General features: G+C 38.9%; 2 protein-coding genes across 14 annotated transcripts; one reads left to right on the forward strand and one right to left on the reverse strand.

The window, feature by feature from the left end:
- Window positions 1–379: 379 nt before the first annotated feature.
- LOC111273692 (sesquipedalian-1) lies at window positions 380–10,271 on the forward strand. Of its 7 annotated transcripts, none has more exons than XM_086973556.1 (8): window positions 380–452; window positions 5,521–5,674; window positions 6,944–7,063; window positions 7,206–7,272; window positions 7,497–7,576; window positions 7,732–7,867; window positions 8,107–8,289; window positions 8,598–10,271. In XM_086973556.1, the coding sequence occupies exons 2-8, from the start codon at window positions 5,565–5,567 to the stop codon at window positions 8,625–8,627; spliced, it is 726 nt and encodes a 241-aa protein (XP_086829682.1). In that variant the 5' UTR covers window positions 380–452; window positions 5,521–5,564; the 3' UTR covers window positions 8,628–10,271. The 7 variants fall into 7 exon arrangements, with proteins under 7 accessions (XP_086829682.1, XP_022711348.1, XP_022711365.1 ...); XM_022855613.2 differs by lacking the exon at window positions 380–452 and adding an exon at window positions 1,045–1,174; XM_022855630.2 differs by lacking the exon at window positions 380–452 and adding an exon at window positions 1,088–1,174 and having other exon boundaries at window positions 5,564–5,674.
- Window positions 10,272–10,702: 431 nt separating this feature from the next.
- On the reverse strand, window positions 10,703–18,646 carry GatA (glutamyl-tRNA(Gln) amidotransferase subunit A, mitochondrial). Of its 7 annotated transcripts, none has more exons than XM_022855485.2 (11): window positions 18,164–18,646; window positions 16,343–16,501; window positions 15,535–15,641; window positions 14,807–14,926; window positions 14,326–14,457; window positions 13,658–14,042; window positions 12,931–13,029; window positions 12,351–12,519; window positions 11,965–12,158; window positions 11,502–11,622; window positions 10,703–11,102 (listed from the first exon to the last, which is right to left on the reverse strand). In XM_022855485.2, exons 2-11 carry the CDS (start codon window positions 16,406–16,408, stop codon window positions 11,005–11,007), a joined length of 1,491 nt encoding a protein of 496 aa, XP_022711220.1. In that variant the 5' UTR covers window positions 16,409–16,501; window positions 18,164–18,646; the 3' UTR covers window positions 10,703–11,004. The 7 variants fall into 7 exon arrangements, with proteins under 7 accessions (XP_022711220.1, XP_022711200.1, XP_022711192.1 ...); XM_022855465.2 differs by having other exon boundaries at window positions 16,343–16,550; XM_022855457.2 differs by lacking the exon at window positions 18,164–18,646 and adding an exon at window positions 17,261–17,334 and having other exon boundaries at window positions 16,343–16,550.
- Window positions 18,647–19,288: the final 642 nt, after the last annotated feature.

A 19,288-nucleotide genomic window follows, 5' to 3' on the forward strand; every position in this document is an offset into this window, starting at 1 on the left:
TACGTCATTCATTAACAATGGTGCTTATTTTAGCGCTGTCATACATTCACAATGGCAAGAAGCGCCATTCCTATACGAGATCATTTCAGGATGACCCGGATGGCGTTTTAAAGATCTGTACAGTGGCCCACGGCTCTGAATGGATGTGAAACGAAATGTGGAAAGTCTTACGAGCGAGGGGAAGGGTAGTGCAAATCAGGTCAGCAAAGATCGCCGTTAGAGAATAGCTGAGAGGATGCTCAGCTATTTCAAAATGGCCGCGCCCACTGAGTTGGCTAGATGACAGCTTTGCGTAAGAGGAATGATGGCAGTGGACACCGGCATACTCATATGAACAGCAACAATAGAAATGTGTTCTGTTAGTTGCTCCATCCAGCCGAGTTGACTGTGTTTTCCTCTCGGCGTAGCCCAGTAAGCTACAGACCACTGTATAATAACTATTTGCGGTGTCTGTGAGTAGCACTACTTATTACATCGGTATATAAGTACACCAATTTAGCTCTCCTCGCACTGCAGAAAAAAATTACGGAAACATAAGAGATAATACAGAAGTTAAGTGGAATTTCCGCACGCACTTGAGATAAGGAGGAAGCGACCGCAAGTTATTCTCACCGTAAAAGGCATTGCTAGCTTATGTTTTGTCATATCTCGTTGTCCTTACGCACTACAATTGCATCTCGTAACCCTGTACATACGAATGGGTAGTTTAACAATAACAGCGTCGATTAATGACGTCAAGTGCTAGAACCTGCCGAATCGTTGAAGCTGCCGCGGTCTTCGGCTAATTGAGTCGAAAAAGAGAAAGCCACACCGTATCCTGGCAGGCCTACTGATTGAGGAAACCTTCCTTGAGCTCAGGGGAACTGAAAACAAAAACAAGCTCGCTCGATCGACATTGACCGTTATTAAGGAAAGAAAGGCATCGCCTTTGCTTAGACCTGTGGATCGAAGCAGATGAGGCCAGTAGCAGTGCAGGCTGACGAAGTAGTAATGGCGCGCATCAGGGGCACGTTGAACTGACAGGCTGATCGCTGTCTGTTGGCTGTTCGTTCGTCAACGTCGACAGAAAGCGTAGCGCTTACTGATTCGACAAAAGCTCACTCGAATCATAAAAGAGAAGTGGGCAAAGAGGCAACGCTCGCATACTCGAGACAAGAAAAAGAAAAAAAGAGTGGTAAGCTTGCAAACGAATTCCAGTGCTCATTGGTAATGCTTTGTGACCGAGACGATGCTTCTTTGAAGTAGTGAGTGTACGGTGGTACGCCTTGGTGTTGAAGCGATATATTTTAAATACAGAAGGAACGGCAGGCGCTTCCCGCTTGTTATTGTCTCTACGGTTAACTTTGCAGCGAATAAGAAATGGTCTTATATCATGACTTGTCGTTGGTGCTTAGTGCCTCGTCCAGTTCTAAGGCGTAGTCTATTAAGCTAACTATTAGGGCCGCCAACTGTTGCTAGCAAGTGCTGTCATGGTCGCTAGTAATAATAATAGTTATCGTACTTACTGTTATAATTTCGTTAGTACCAATAAAGAGACCATAAAAGCTGTTTTTAGTAATCGCCGAGTTGCTAAATCTGCCATACGCGAAAAAATTAGTGGTTATTGATCAAACGCGTATTTACGTGAAGCTTGCAGTGTAGAAAGCACCACACAAAGCTGACTGTGCTCTGTAAATGAATAGAAACAAGACATGCTAGTGCCAATCAACCGTGTGATGACCATCTGACGTAAAGGATCTGTTCCGTACTGATTTGTTTTTACAACCTAGTTCAACAGAGTTTTAGTGGCAGCAGGACAACAAATTAAAGTATGTGTCCATATGATTGATTTAAACAGAAGTAGAAAACACGAGGTTCTCGTAACGGACCCATTATTTTCTATGAGAATGAAAGAAATAGTCTATCTTTATCTCTATAAGCGCTATATACCCCTGCCAAATTACACCCCGATGGAGTTTATAGGTCATTACATATGTGGGTGTGTAGAATGTGTTCTATCTTTGACTAATTATTTATTCTTCATTTAGGTAGAAGGCAGTAGATATTCAGGACGAATTTTCAACACTACTAATTGAGTTACATTCTGCGTTTATATAAGAAACGTGACGCACAGCTAAAAGTTTTAGCCGGTAATGTGAGTAAATAACTCCGGTAAATAGAACTGTTCACATATACAGAGTCTATTATATTATTATTACACCAATACAACTATGTTCATTTCTCTATATCTCACTTCTGTATTTAGCTAGAATTAAGTTAACTCGCAATTTGATCAGCCTTATTGTTGACAGTGAGAAAGGTCTCTGAGGTAAACGTAGCACTGAAGCATAGAATTGCTTCTGGAAATTGAGAAATAAATTTATTATAAATATTGTTATTTTAGAAAAACGAAGTCTTCGTTACTTGCGTAGCAGCAGGTAATGATACATTGCTACAGGGGTTACGCATGATTTACAAACGGTTGCTTTTAACACGCGAACATTGCCGGGGAATAATATTTTCAAGATACCGTTTTCTCACTAATTATTTTATGGTTGTTCTTGTGGCCATTGTTATACCTAGAAAATATAGCGATATATATATATACACTAGTGAATGAAAACACGGTAATATCAACAGAAGCCGGTGACTATAGCTGTTCTGTAAACAATTCACCTGTTACATTATACATAATTAGCAAGCGGAAAAAAATAGCGATATTCGAGTCGTTTAGAAAATGCATTCACTGTTCACTATTATCATGTAGAAATCCTAGCTTTAAACTATGAAAAAGATATTAAAAATACCTGGCCTAATGCATCTATACACGCAAGTGCGGTAAGTTGGTAGACATTGAAATGATTAGGTTTCTAGTGTGAAATCTGTTCGGTACACCCAAATTTTTAATATTCTATTGTTCTTGCAATGTTACTATTAATCTAAAGGATTGTTATAGGTGTAATAGGATCAAAAAAAGATTAACGAGTTGTTAGACTAGTAAGAAAAACTACTCGCCAGTGGTTTTATAAGGAATCACGACTGAAAATTCGATCTATAAGGCGAACATTAATGCCGGGCAGTCCGATACAGTCACAGGCATTGTCCTCGAGTGCTCTCACCAGAATTTTATTACCTGAATACCAATATTATTATAGGTTTGTGCCAAGCCACGCTCGCATTTCTCACTTTGCATGGTAATAATAATGATAGTGAGAAACACTGTGTGTTTGACACATGACATTCGTACACCTACGACTTCGTATAAGGTCAGCCGAGCAGCTATAACCGATATGCATCTTCCTTCGTGGCTAAGTAGGTTTCAAAACGATTTCAGATGACGCGCGGGGTAAATTAATCGAATGTGCTTGACCTCATCATACAGTCCATTATTACACTGAGAAAAGTTGCTGAAAGATGATTATCGGTGCACGGGTATGCTGAGGATGCTCCAATGAAGATTATATATATATATATATATTTCGGTTGAAATAGAATCAGCACTCAAGACAAGCTTACAGTCTTTAGCCTAATGACGTCGCCGGCTCACGCCACAAATGACTCGGGTTGCTGTAGTATACGATCTTCGAAGTTTTTTGCGTCGTCGAGTGTACCTTGTGATCTCGGAACGCTGAAGTATTTTCGTTTGTGTCTCAAATAGGTAAAGCTGTTCTTGGCTTAGGACCTATGCGAGTTTGAACCATTGGGTATAGATACCCATTAGTGAAAGCTATAGTTCTGAGAAACAAGTAGCGCTATAAATATAATGTTATAATATTTAAAATTTCTATATGAATTTAATATTTTCTTTTGATTTTTCTCTTAAGAGCTAACTGAACTGCTAAAACAGCATTCTGCCGCAACAGGTCTGGTTCGTCGATGTTAATAGATCGAGTTGGTTTATTTGTTAGCGCACCCCTATTACAACATTATCTACCATACAAATTTTCTGCAAACGGCTAAAGCCTCCCAAGACCAATGCTCGCTGCTTATTGTGACTTAAAAGTATACATGTGCTAAGGTTATTTTTATTGCATTTGTATTTTTTAAATTTGCTTACGGGAACGAAGCTTACTGAACTACCCTAGTAAACTTGAACAGGGTTCTTACCTTGCTGCCAAGCTTCAACGGTAGACTGCTTAGGGGTGCGTAACCGCTTAACTGCTTAAGTGCTCAAATTTAGGCTAAGAAAAGTTTTGGTGTTTTACATCCGGTACGTACGCCACTCGGAATTACAAAAGACAACTCGCTCCCAGCATGACTCGAAGTGTGTCTACGTCTGGATTCGAGCCTAAAGTACCACGTGTGCCTAGGCTTAACAAGCAAAGGAATTACTACTGCATTATCATGGAGACAACTCAAATCTGGATTGGTCATATGAGGCGGGCTTAACATGCCTTTTAGAAATTAAGAATAATTCGTAGATAATAACGAAGACCGTTGTCAATCTTGAGCATCAACCACCGATATGTGTGACAATATATGTATGGTTGACTATGTTTTTCATGGATTTAATATAAACAACTTTAAGGAAAAAGTCCATCATCAAAGAATTATATTTTTTATTTATTTAAATTGCTTACCAAACCTCCGATATGAAGTTTACTGATTGAGGAGGCCGTCTGATAGTCAAGGTACAAAGGGCTAGCCAATATGTGAGTATTCACTGCAGTCTGAGAAGCAAAAATAATTAACGAACATATATTTCCGATGTCTTCATGTTGTTGCCAACGATTGAAGCTACATCCACAGTGGTTGATGGTAACAATTATGTACAATAAGTGATAACAATTAAACAAAAAATAGTATTCATTTTTATATAAATTGTATTCGGTTCCTCAGGTCATTTCTCACAATCACGGGTCGCAAGCTGCCCTAGATGTCATGATAAAACACTGCTCTAAATGTCAATTTCCCAGCGGCGAAGTTCGGGATGGTTGTGTCTATATTAGGTCACCAGAGCGAAAGAAAGCAGAATATTAAGACGAGATAAAATTAAGGCATGTATAATTGAGTTTGATTATTGGTAATCCTAAAGCAAGCCTTGTTGTATAAAACGTGCTTTATAAAACGTTATTTCTACTTGCAAGCAGTTATGTTAATAATATATTATAAATATACTATAAATAATAATAATATATTCCCGGCTCTTACAGTATTTTAACCTGAAACAGTTGGGAAAATCGCTAATATTCGGTTTAGGTTATTTGTTTATTATTTTGTTTCTTGAAAATGCACATCTCACGTTTTTTTTTTGCTAGGTATACAGGTACTACGTTTAAGGAGGCTATACGCAATACTGAGCCTTCGAAGAAAAATATCTATATCCATGAAAAATCAGAAGCCATTAATCATATCCAGTGATTTTACAAGAGTTAAAATGAAAACACCCATGCCATATTACAGGACTGTAACACGTTAGCTATAGCCATCCAAATGTCTAAAATCAGTGTAATGATTTGTTTATTATATAAGTAAAGCCTACCTGCATGCTCTGATGTTTGTCGATTTTCTTTGTCTATTTTGTGTCATTTGTCCTAACAGGAAGCAGCCAGTAAGTGCGACTTATATTTGAAACACTTTTTAGGATGAAGATCTACGTCAAACAGTTAGTGGCATTGGCAGTGTCAAAGGCCCCCCCAGACCGCGCCGGTTGGCTGCTAAAGCGTGGCGAAGTCAACAAGAACTTCCAAAAGAGGTAACTTTGGAAGTTTAATCCCATCACAAATGATAGCCAGCGCCCTTTAGCCATTCGTTGAATTTACCTTATTAGTGATTTTGGAAAAACTGTGTCACTCCTATGTTCTGTTAATGAGTCTACCTTAAATCGAATTAGAGAAGTAATTAATACAATTGAATGGGTGTTCTGGGTTTTGAAAGCTTTCAATCAAAACTGCCTGTCGTCATAGTTGCTATAATCGAATCGGTATAGTGAGCACGGTGATAACACACGTCAGCGTCAGAAGAGGTGCTTTATAAATTACTACAAGCGATAGGAAGTCTACTAATTGTGTTAAATATACTTAGTTATTTCATTAATTTCAGTCGTAGCATATAATGGACTTTGAGCCCACTTTTAACGATATGTTAGTACGTAATGAAACGAGAAACTCGGGAGGATAGCTACAACATGGAAAATACCCGTAATAAATGCCCTTGGCTATTTCCGTAACCCTATATTTCTATTGTTTACTAAGAAAACAGTGTAATGTATTTGGTGCCCCTATATTCCGACTCCTTCCCGTTTTATCAACAGCTAGCGACAATGAGCTGCTTTACTTAACTATTATTCGAGGGCATCATGCAAGACAATCTTCTCGCAATTAAATGGCGCTCATGTCAGGAACTGTAGGCGATTTTATTTGTGCTACGTGGAGATTTGAGCCACAAGTGCTCCTTTAGTTTTTCGATTGATCTGAGTATGTAATCAACAATTCTTATGCAAATGGCAATTTTTTGTAGTAAACCTAATTTACATTAATATTTTGGGAATTCGTCTATTAACATTGCAATATGAGCATTTTTAAACCAATTGTACTTACGCCCAAGTGATTGTTACGCTAAATACGGCACTATCGGGCGTGATGAAATTCCTTGGGTGGCATTAAAACATAGATTATGTTAAAACCAACCTGCATAGCTTCTCTGTGTCTTTGTAACAAATACCATTAAAACCTGCAGTTATACAGAAAATTGCAAAGATACCGTTCTGTTGCTTAATAGTAAGTATCCTCGATGGAAGAGAAAATCTGTGTGGTTCGTGTCCATTTAAAAATATTCGTCTTACTCTTATATAAGGAATTTACTAGTTGAGGATTAACTTCACCTATATATGACAGTCTAAGTCTGGTATCGTGTCTGAATTTGACTCAATTCGGGACAAATTTAGTTACTGACGTGTAATAAGTGCTCCCGTAATAATGTAGCTTAGGTGAAGAGGTAACACCGTGTGAATTTGCCTTTTTAGATGGTTTGTGCTACGAGGAAATTTGTTGTTTTACTTTGAGCGACCAGAACGGGAACCTGTCGGTCTGATTGTGTTAGAAGGTTGTTCAATAGAACTAGCCGAGTGCTCTGAAACCGAAAGGTAAGTATGGATTTTTCTAATGGTTTTTAGTTTACGATTGCCATATTTTATACCACTTATCTATGAGCGTGCAGTGCACACCAGAAACGCGATGAAGGAAAACGTTGAGCTAACCGGCCGAGTTCTTTATTCCGTATTACAGATATGCTTTTTTGATTATCTTTCATGGGCAAGGCGTGCGAACATACACACTGGCAGCAGATTCTCAGGTGCACATCTTTTACACGTTAATGATTTATTGAGATGGCCATTTAAGTCAGTTGGGATGATCTAGTTCGCGCTTTGATCACCAAACGAAGATCAAATATAAATAATTCTTCCAACTTTGAACTAGAGTACAGGTTTAGCTAGAAAATTACTTAAAAGTCGGCCGTAATATCCGCGATTTTCATTATCATATCAAAACGAAATGTTAATGTGTCCGATTTTACAGGAAGATATGGAGGGATGGATGAAAGCGTTATCTTGCGCCAACTATGATTTTCTGCGCAACACAGTGGCCGAACTGCAAAGGTTTGCACAGCATTTGAGTGGGATGATAAACGACATTTTGCGCTAAGCGGTCGTTTTGATTTTTTAAAATAATTTTAGAATAGATATTAAGGTGAACAAGTATTTGAATGTAAAAATAAGTGCTTATTTATGTGTGCTTCATCTATATTTTTTAGGCAAATCGATGAGATCCGCTCCTCCTCAACGCAGCCTGAACAATCAGGAGCGGTGACTTCATCACATTCGCCCTTGGGACCGGCGCTCGAGAAGTCGCTTAGTAAGTCGATTACCGTATCCTCGGCGCCTACAGTGGTAAGATACTAGATGTTAGGATGGTGCGACGTAGCGATGTTTGCCAGCGATTTTTTAAAAATTTAGTTACAGTCTGCTCATCGGTATGCGGGAGCGATGCATCGTTCCATAAAGACAGTCGACGCACATAGTTAGTTTTTTTTAAATAAGAACACCGCTAATTAGGCGCTCACTATCATTTCCTTTTTTGATACCAAAATTATGCAAACAAATCAGTTATACGTGCTCTCGCTCAACAGCTCGATATCAAACCTAGCGCTCCGTTACGCAAAAAAAATTCAGCCTCAAAACAATCACAGCCGCCGGCTGTGATCGAATTCAACCCGTTTAACTACGAGTCAGCTACGGCCACTCAGCAGGCGACGAGAACACCCGTAACATTCAGTGAACTGCACGCGAGATACGCCAATCAAATCCAACAGGTAGGGCACATAATTTTCTGGTATGTTTTTGTCGTTACCAATTTGTTATCCAGGTACTGAATAACCTGCACGAATTTCTTTCCCCCACTTCCACAGTTTATGAGATCCATGCGAGTATTCTTCTTATATGTAGAAGCTTGCTTTTATTTTAAAACGACGTGCAGTATCTAACGACGAATCGTAAGCGGTTTCAAAATGAGGAAAGGTCATCTCTGTCACTAACAAACAAGTCTATTCTAGTAGACAACAAGCACGCGAAGTACGTCTATGAAGGTGGAGCATATTGAGGATTGTCTTTTATATTTCAGGTTCTAAGCTGTCGACTCATCCAGTTGTGATGGCAGGCTGTTTGCGAACTCGAGCTATGCAGGCGTGCCTGTGCACAAATATTTAGAACAAACAATTTTCGGCGGGAGATCCTAATCTACTACTCCGTTTTAGCAGTACGACCACCTGCGGTTAGTGTTTTTAATCTAAGCAGCGGAGTCGCTTTGGCGGACGGTGCAGATCTGAAATGTCTGGGAAGTTTGCAAACTTCGCCGAAACGCATTCGTAAGAAAAAACGCTATTGGTTATAAAAGGTATCAATGATATTATAAATAAGAGTACTCATCGTTTTATCCATGTCTACAACTAGTGTTACTCCCACTACACACAAACACAGTAAATTTTTGCATACCCTACTTGATTTTGTCGTGTTTTTATCGCTTTATTTGGTTTAATCAAATATATCCTCAAATAATTCTTGCTACGTATAAGGTACTTATAAATCCGCCCTGGTATAAAGGTTTCTCTGAATTACCTCGGTATAATTTTTTAAACTTCTGCGAAATAGCTGCGAATAGTATACGTTTTAGAACTCTGAAGTGAGTTCATAATGATATCACGGCTTAACTGTCTATCATTATGTGACGATCGTTTCGCGATACGCTGTTCTGGCTTCATTCAAAGCGCCGTTGATCTCGATCTCGATTCAATAATGTACGTCAGAGGCAGCAGTAAAGGTTGAAGATAACAATATAAAAAAAAAGTAGATTGTGGATCGCTGTCCGAACGCGAGAATCAAAGCGACGTGTAAATAGATTAAAAATAGGTAATATCGCATAAACCAGATTGAGCATATACTGCGTTGACCAGCAACTTTAGCAACGACAAATACCACTAATTATCTTATTGTTAATTGTATGCTCGTATTGCAATATAATAAAAAAATAAAAACAAAAACTGCGATTGCCAAAACCAGTAATCTGGAAAGATGCATAACCCTCACATGATGCACTTTTTCAGTCGGGTTCGATTCTAATATTCTCTTCTGTTTCGAGATAGAAATGACATTGAGGTACACACGACAACATAATCCGCGTTGCCAGTTGCGATAACATCGTTCTATATATGTACATACAGATCTAAAAATAACCAATAAATTGATACAACGACATGAGCAATATACAAAGTATAGGATCCTGCTTAAATCGCGTCTCACGTGTTTAAAGTAACTCGTTTAACCAGGAAGTCACCAGCTAGGGAAGTTTTGCGCGATATAGCAAAAGGCACAGCTGGGTACTTTTTCATGAAGCGAAAGCCTGCGATGTGTACGATCAAATAAGGTTAATGGTGTTTTTAGTCATAATGTAACGCTACGTGGGACTCAACGGCGTGGAGACATACAGATGGCTATATTTTAACTGGAGCTTAACCGTGTGGTTGAGGTAATGACTTCAGCCGAAGCTTAAGGAGTGCACGGAAAAATTTCGCTTCAGTATATTTCTCATTTTTGCTTGTTTATTAGAGCCACGGGTGTCGAAGAACTGAAACATTACTATAGGATAAATCAGCTAGAGGAAAATGAATGTTCGATACCGGATGCAATACCATTAACTACCTGAGACATTAATGAATGTACAAAATAAACACCTTCTAGTCTTTAACGTTACCTTTAGTACTACTATGTAAATACGAAAAAATAAAGTATTAATGTCCAATTTAAGTGAGTTTTTTCTCGATAATTGAAATATTTTAGTATAATTTTAAGTTAACACGTTTCTTTCGCGGCATTGTGAAAATAAGTAGGCGGGATACCGTCAGCACAGAAACATAGTGCTCCGCTAGAAATATAGAAATGAAATGTTTGCTTCTTTTCACAATGTGTTCAAATTTAATGAGATAAAGATATATAATTTTTTTAAATTTAAACGCCCGCTTTTACGTCAAATTACGTCAAAACTATAAGCTAGATCGCAACAGAGAAATGTTTTAATAGCAACTTACTCGACTCTAGAACAATAGAGCATTGCCATCTTACGCCCATGTGGAAAACTTCTAAGCGAGATACCCAGAGTTCCTCTTAGGTTCTTTGGTACATTATAAATTGTAAGAAACGAAAATGTACGACGAAGTTATGAATACATGTAAATTATAACAATTAATCGACTAGTTCCATTTATTAAATATAAGCCTAGATGAACAGCCGTAGAAGTCGCCAACGCTTCGTAGGCGAGGCGTACCTATTTGCACGAATATTTTAACTGTGAAAAACGATTTCTCATAACTAATTTTTAATTTAATGAGCTGACCTTCTCCGTTCTTTCGAGACGACCTTGCATTTCTCTGTTTTAGAAGGTTCCACTGCATCGAAACACGATAAGATACTTCATTTTTCGTTTTCAACAACCGTAGATCGAGACCGACCAACACCGCAACTCTAAAATGCCCTATCTACTTGCACGAATGCTGAAAATCCATTTCCATTTCCAACCGCTTAGCAGCGCTCAGAAGTCTGAGTTCACTCAGGTACGGCCCTATTAGTTGGAGGCCTACAAAAAATGCACAAAAGATAATTTCATGTTGGAATGAGTCGAACTAAAACTTAAAACACGGCAGACGGGTTTAGCGCTCACAAGCTTAATTTCGTAATTCTTCAATATCTGCGACACAATTGTACGGCCACAGTATAGAATTCCTGTATAGATAAAGAACGGCACGGAAGCGCTAAATGCATTGTGTATTACTTGCTTTATTTTTCTTTGGGATACTATTCCTAGAAATTTATTGTAGAGGCTCTTACTTTACACTTGTAACATTCTATACAATCGAAGTATCTGACAGAGCAGAGACTACAGTAACGTAATCCAGTGTCTGCTATTAGATTGCGAAGGATTTTTTTCTAACAAGAATTTAGTAAAGAATCACACTAATTGGTCGTATACACGTACCCAATGGTAGTCCCTTACGGGACAGCCGACAAGGCAAGCTAAGAGCTGGAAGACCGGCAAGATTAGCCGGCTGCGTGCAGTAATCCTCTAAAACTGTTCGGGTCCGATTGTCTTTTTTTACCTGTACGGTTATCACAAATGATCACATCCGCATTAACGGTTGCACAATGAACCGCTTACATTATACACTTAAGCTTGTGTAGAGGTGCCTTGGATTAAGGCTACCTATATAAAAGAAGGATCGGTTAAAAAGAACACCATAACTTTCAATTAACAAAAAAAATATCGCAATTTACAGCTATGAATAGAAGTTACAGTTCAGGTATAGTGCACCTAACCCCCCATCGTTTCAGAAATCATCTATTTGATATGACGCAGGTTTTATATCAGTTTTATTAAAAAAAATAATAAGTCTGCCGCATTTCAAGAAACAGATGTAGAAATTTTTGGAACAAACGCTTACCCATTCCGAGTAGAGGACAGCCTCAGTAAGAGTAACTGGGGCAAGCAATAGGTCGACCTGCTCGAATACGCGTGTAAAATCGTCTTTTATTAATCTCCGTAGCCGCATCGCTTGTCGGAAATACTTGTCATAATTTTCTCGGAGGAGAAAATAGTTTCCGCATAAGATCCGGCCACGTACTGTCTCGCTAAATCCTAATCGACGGCATGCCAACAGAAAGAGCAATATTACATCGAAATCATCACGTTTGGAAAACTTCTTGCCTAAAGCATAAAATACCTATAATAATGAGTTTGAAACTAAAAATAGAGAGAACTGTAGTTGTCCGCAGCTAATAATGAGAATATACGGTACAGAATATTGTTTTACCAAAGTTCTCCACGTACCTTCGGAACGTGTATCTGCGAAAAGACTTTCGATAGACGACATATTGTCCGCACGGCACCCGTATTCGAGACCATCGTAGCATGCCAGATTCGAGGCTACATCGCAACAGTTGATCACGGAGTAACACTGGAGAGAATATTGCGTGTGGGGAAGACTTACGGGAACTACCTGTGTGTGTTACATTTAGAATAAACGAACAACCGCCTAAGTAGCATACTACGAATAGTACTAACTAAATGTACTAAAGGCTAGTTTAATAATGTATACTGTATGATAGCAGAAATTTTATAGAAAAGTAGATTATTTTAAAAGGCGTAACTTTCCTCGAGTTGCCTGACTGCCACGAAAACTGTGTCATATTATTAGATAGAATTTTATGAAGAATCATACATCTGTCGAATTCGCTTCAAAAGAGTTATAATACATAACTCTTTCGAATCGAATTATATTATACTTATATTACCCATATGTACTTATATGCGTACTTATAAGTACATCATTTAATGGAATGTGTTACTCCTTGATATCTCAGAGACTGACAATGATTGCTGCTCATTAGCTTGATACATATACCTATACCTTTGCCCCCTGCTTAGCCATCAGGTCAGCTACGTCTCGCCAAAGATTGACCACCTCATCTTGCATTCCCGGGCAGAAGTATTCCTGCGGTATCCCAACCTGTGAAAATGAAAATAATAAAGTAACGATTTACTTTATTAACAAATTTGCAAGAGCGCATTAAGTTGTATATGCTCAACTAAATCTAAACTGCGGACTTTTTGGTTTCGAGTCCTCGAGCGACCGCTTAATCCCGCGGAGCTAAAAGCAACAATTCGGTTTTTCTTATGCATTTTGTCATAAATGTACGTCTAATACATATAAAAAATAACAACACATTTTTGGATAGAAAGTTGTATCCAAACGAAAATAAAAACTATTTAGCTTCTAGTTGACGCCTAACAATTTCTGTCAGCGTTTGTCTTCCGAGTTTAGGATACGGCCCATTACTTGGATTATGGTAAGTTGCTCAAGTATAGACTGTTAAATTGCTTAGCGTCACCTCTGCAGATCTCAAGAGCTTCTCTTGAGTAAACCATATTGGTCAAACATTTATGTTATGCTAAAGCATTACATTACCAGTACAAATACGTTACTACCACAACTCATTAAGTAAATTATAAGTCACACTAAAAATTATAACGCTTCTCCAATACCACTTAATGTAACGGTACATAATGTTGTAGGTCACCGAGAAATGAAATTAACGGTTATTTGCAACATCAGTAATATCTCATCCGATACCTACTTTGAGTCCGTTCCATGTTGGTGTAGAATCCAGTTGCAAATCCTTAGCAGCGAAATATTTGCTTGTGTCGATCGTGGTAGGATCACGACTATCTTTGCCGACGCAGATAAAAAAAAACGTGGCTAGATCATCAATCCTCAATGCTATGAGGCCCGGCGAATCGAGCGAATGTGTCAGCGGGATGAGCCCGTGTCGAGATAGGGCGCCATAACTTGGTTTCAACGCTGGTACTCCACAGCGCACGCTTGGATTTCGCACTGAACCACCGGTGTCCGAACCGACAGCGCCAAAACACGTCCCAGAAGCAACGGCGACAGCGGAACCCCCACTCGAACCGCCAGTGATGTAGAAATCCCCCTCAAGAGCGTCGTTTGCGCTTTCATATCTGGTCCGTACGAACGTATGAGATCATACTATTAATTGTTAGTTTTCACTTGTATCAGAGATCATTATTGGACAGATACTGGCCAACAGTTCACACGGACAATAAAACATATATCGAAAGACTATGATGCACAGTATTTCGACAAATGCCTATAGGGGTTCAGTAAATCATTAATACACGCCTTACTAATAAAGCTTAAAGCTGATTTTCTTTGTTGTACAAGACTAGCTTGTCATCTATGTTCAATTTTTGCGAAATGAGATAGTGCAATCGCAGCATTTACCTCCAGGGGTTTTTGCTAGGGCCAAACATACTGTCAGTGGCTCCGGCTCCCATGGCAAATTCGTCTAAATTTGTTTTTCCAACGATGATCGCACCAGCCTGTTCTAGTCTTTCCACAACAGTGGCTGTGTACCTATTAGAGTAATATGACATGATAAAGATAAAAATTATAATTATACTAACATGGTTTTTGCTAGTTACATAATTCGGAAAAAGATCGTGATCCACGCTAGATAAAAGATGCTTTCAAATCATATTTTAACTAAAATATCCAATCCATTGTAAAGAAACTATATCTTAAGGACACGTGCTGGTTTAGGTTCGAATCCGGGAGAAGACATATTTCGTTTCGTACAAGAAACCGATCGTCTAATGGAAAGCCCAACTGCGGTGGCAAACATAAAACTCGAACCAGCCTTCGGTACAACGTAAAACCCAAACAAAGAGCCCGCTTCACTCTGGTCAATGTCAGACAAACTCACTGTGGTACAAATTGGTGAAGCATCGACGAGGCACACGTAGTCCGCGTCCCAGCTGTACAGAAATTGTCCTTAACAGCAACTGTCACGCCGTCAAGAGGTAACATCTTTCCGGCCTCGCATCTGTAGGCAAGATTGGTGTGGAAGCAAGACCAAAGAATAAACTATGAATAAAACTAACTAGGAGCTGCCGCTACCTTAATTTTGCATGCGTTCGTACACGTAAGGTATCCAAAATTTAACGCTATCCTCAATAACATAGCACAGACCTCCTCAAAAAATCTATTAGATAAGCGGCATAGAAAAATATACTTATTATTAATCTATTGAAATGCACCGGTGGTCAACAATTTCTATGAATGTGTAGTATTGGTTACATTAGACAAAAATAGCCCTAAAAGTTAGCTCGGAAAAGGAATAAGTATTGAAATACCTTAGGGAAACGCTATTATCGACACTTAAAATTATTGTATTATTATTTTAGTTTAATGTCCCATTTCTGAGAATTGCAAAAACTATAATAAGTTATCCCGAATGTCAAATATTTGAAGGACTGGGGTAAAAAAAATATTTTATTGCTCAAAGCTCAGGTTTTCGGGCCAACGCTACATTGAATCAATAGCTGGGAATTATAGCAGAGGATTCATAGTTATAAGTTTGACTTTGTACACAGCGTGTCGCTGTTGATTTGGATATTTATGCAAAATCTACTCAAAAATAACGCCGCTTACCGTTTGTCGCCTTGTCCAGCCCGGACACGAGCATACTCTTCTGTGACAGTAATATACGCATTGAGGTCTCGTGTTGTTTTGATGCGCCGTAGCGAAGCAGAACATACCTACGGAAGCAAAGCAGCATACCCCGAATTTCAGTTGTAGTCAATGCTAATATACTAATGCATGTCAGTATGACGAGGAGGACGGTAGACTTTAGTACATCTACCGCAGAGATAAGTGACCTTAACATAACTTATTTCATCTTCTTCTCACGTATACGTACTGTTCAGTGTTTACTTTATTAATAAAGGTTATTTTATTGGCATTAATAGTTTGCATGAATGGTATGCTTGATTTATAGGACAAAAGTGTAACTGAATCAAGAAAAACATTAAATTATTTGAACTTCTTTTCGCATTTTTTGCTAATAATCAGCAAAAAAAGTAGACTAAAATAGGAACTAACGTAACAAAAGCTACAGAATACAGACGAAATGAAAGTTTCACGGTGGATTCACTATGAGGCTGTTATTGTGTCATAACTACGAAAAAAAGCGAAAAATCTCGAAGATCTTCAAGAATACAAAGTTTTAAAAAGAAACTGCGAAATAGTTTTGTACTAATTAATGACATGGAATAGATCTCGAAAAAAAAGTAAGGAAAAGCTAATGTTGGAATCCTGAAAACGGTAGCACTTTCTAGCTAACACTCTTTGGGTTTGTATTTTCGCACTTGTTTTCCGTTCTTACACTCTTTGCAAAATAATTTCGATTTATATCGGAATTTAGTAAATAATTAGTTTGTATATTGAACTCAGAACAAACCTCAGATGGAAGCAGCGCTTTGGAAAGTAACCCTCGGCTAATCCCACCGATGCCGTCAATAAGCATGATCGTAATCGAGTGGCTCGATTCCTTGGCTAGGACATTATTCAGATAGATGATCGTTTTGGCAGCAAAGCTTTACGCTCACTCGTAAAAACACTAGAATTAAGCAACGGAAATCACTAAATTTCGACACTTCAGTCCTTTCCTGGAGATCAAGCCAAAAAAGTGCACAATTCTAGAAAAGCATAGAATTTTTATTAATAAGACATGTTTAACGATATGTTTCTAGTTGAGCACTGAACCAGGCAAACACTGAATCGGTTTTTTTTTTCAGATTTCATTATAAACAATCGGAACAATAAATCCATACAGCTCTTAACTTGTACAACACGACTCTATTGAGTCGTGTTAAAACTTATTGATTGACCCTTAACTGTCAGATAAAAGCGGCAAGATTTATAAGTCCTTATTAGAAAGTAAGGTGAGAGCGCAACGAGTCCACTTAGTAATTTTCCACCTTCTACACCTGCCTAAGTGCTACAGCTATGTGGAAGTTCTTATAAACTTCAGAAGGTTTCTTGTAACACGCTTTCATGCGTTGCGCAGTACTCGAAACATGCTCAATAAGCCACTATGGAAGTGCTACTTCGTTCGATCAGATATCATGTTGAAGATTGATATATACACTAGATTAACATAAGGTACAAGCGGATCTTTCAAAATACTTTGAAAGAATAATATGAATTTAGGCCGAGACCGCGCATTACCTGACATACTTGCTGTACTTTGAATATGTCACAGCTTAGTCAAAAATAGTAGAAACACTTGCATGGAGCAGAATCTAAATAAATTCGTCGACAGTAGTTAATAGTACGAGGTACAGTGTTAAACTCCGGCCAGAGGGATTCAACCTACAGAAGCTTGTCAGTCTAGCGGGTCAGCTGACTTCTTCCGCAGTTCACGCTTCCTCAGCTGGTCTCCAAATTACCACTGAGCTAAGTCAGTAAACACTGCTTATTCTTCCTAGAAAAAACATTTTGAGTAGTGGCGGGCTTTCCACACTTATCTATCGGCAAGGTTGTAATAAAAAACATTTACCTAAATGAGTTTTTCTTTAAAAAACTGCGGGGAAATTATTTAAATAAAAATGAGCATAACAAGTTCATAGGCGACACTACATCGGATCACCGTACTATTTGTGCCTTATACCTTTCTGTTAGAAAATATATATAATATGTAGAGATTAGTTCATTAAGTTAGTAAAACGGGATATTTAACAATGAAGTGTTGAATGCTGTGCAACTTGCGCGAACAAAGTAGGTTATTATATTTACCAACAATTATTATAGATAGAGATTTTTTATTTCTAGAAGCACTCGATTGTAGGGTTACTTCTAAATGTATTTTCAAGGCGGTAACGACTACTCTACCAATGACCCTTAGACTAAGAGGTAAGAGATACATGAGAGACGTACTAAAAAGCATATTGTTAAGTTCGATTGAGTTAACTATTACCATCTGAGCAGCCATTCCGACACTGTAAAGGTGTTTCACTTTTGTTTCTTTTTCCCTTTCACACTGATTTGGGAGACACATTTTTTGCAACTGTTTTCTGCGTAGTATTTATACGCATACTAGCCAAATTAGACATATATATTTTATGAAGCAGACAAGTGTAGCGTTGGTATCAGCCGCGAGGAGAGCGCTCTCTGCTTATATTCATATATATTTCTTGATATTTTACATTGTATACTTTGTGGAATAAACAGCTGACACGCTTGAGCTTATGATCTTTAATTAGCGAGATACTTTACTTACATTTTCCCACTGCTTAACAGTGAAGAGTCGCCTAATGAACAGCGAAGCCACCAGTTACATAGACAAGCCTCCAATGCATACGGAGGAGTACACGCAGACGAAGCACAAGGTGGCAAATTAAAGAGACAAATTAGAGAAGTAGTGTTTCGAAGATGGGCTTATTACAGTTAACTTGAGTTCTTTTTGGCAACGTGATTTCTGCAATGGCATGAATACGTAATTATCGATTTCCAAAGCGGACTGGAGAACATTTTTTTGGCCCCCTATTCGCCGTATTTCTGTTGTCGTTGTGCATCCAGTGTAATAATAAGTGCCTTAGCGTCCCTGTTCGAGGGCGCATAAAGAAAAAAAGCTATGCGCTGTCTGTTTTCCGTGAACGCTGCACTTTCTGTCACTTTCTATCCTTTTATCTATTTCTCCGCGGTTTCTTTATTTCTTCCACGCCTCCTATTCTCAGAGCAGTGGCAGTTAAGAATTTGTTCTCGTCGCTGTTTTTGCCGCTACATTCAGCGGTGGCAGCTGAGAGGTAGTCTGCTATTGCCCCTGGATTCTGTGTTTACGAGTGAAAGAGGAAGAAAGTATTTTCTGTTATGACTCTTAGGCTGACTGTGCGGCAGGAGCTGCTCGTATCTCAGCAGCCCCCGCTGATACTGATGCTTCTGCTGCCGTCTGCACTCTTGGCGCGCTAGTGGCCATCTCCCTTCTCCATACGTCTACCGGATCCATGTGTGGTGGCAAACTGCCGCCGCTCTGGTGCGTTACAATTAGTGCCACTGCTGCAGCTGTGAGTTAAGCGATTTGTGGACAGGCAACGGCCATTGCTAGCAGCGGGTATCATCAGACTTGCTTTTACGAGCTTGCATTGAGAGAGACAACAGAACATAATACATTTATTAGAATGTATAAACATATCGGCTGGAACGAGTATCCATTTCGCGCTCGCAAATGTACACATTGACATCATCTGCATAATCAAAGACACATAGGGAGGCAGATAGAGCGCTGTCGCTTCTGTTTTACCCTCTCGTGTAAATTTAACGGGAGAGTGACGAAAAGGACCGGCCGCTTTAGCAGCCGCCGCTGCCACCGCCGCAACAGCAGCAGCAGCAGCAATGATAGAGGACA

The sequence above is a fragment of the Varroa jacobsoni genome, unplaced genomic scaffold, assembly GCF_002532875.2.
Source record: "Varroa jacobsoni isolate VJ856 unplaced genomic scaffold, vjacob_1.0 scaffold_18, whole genome shotgun sequence".
NCBI lineage: Eukaryota > Metazoa > Arthropoda > Arachnida > Mesostigmata > Varroidae > Varroa > Varroa jacobsoni.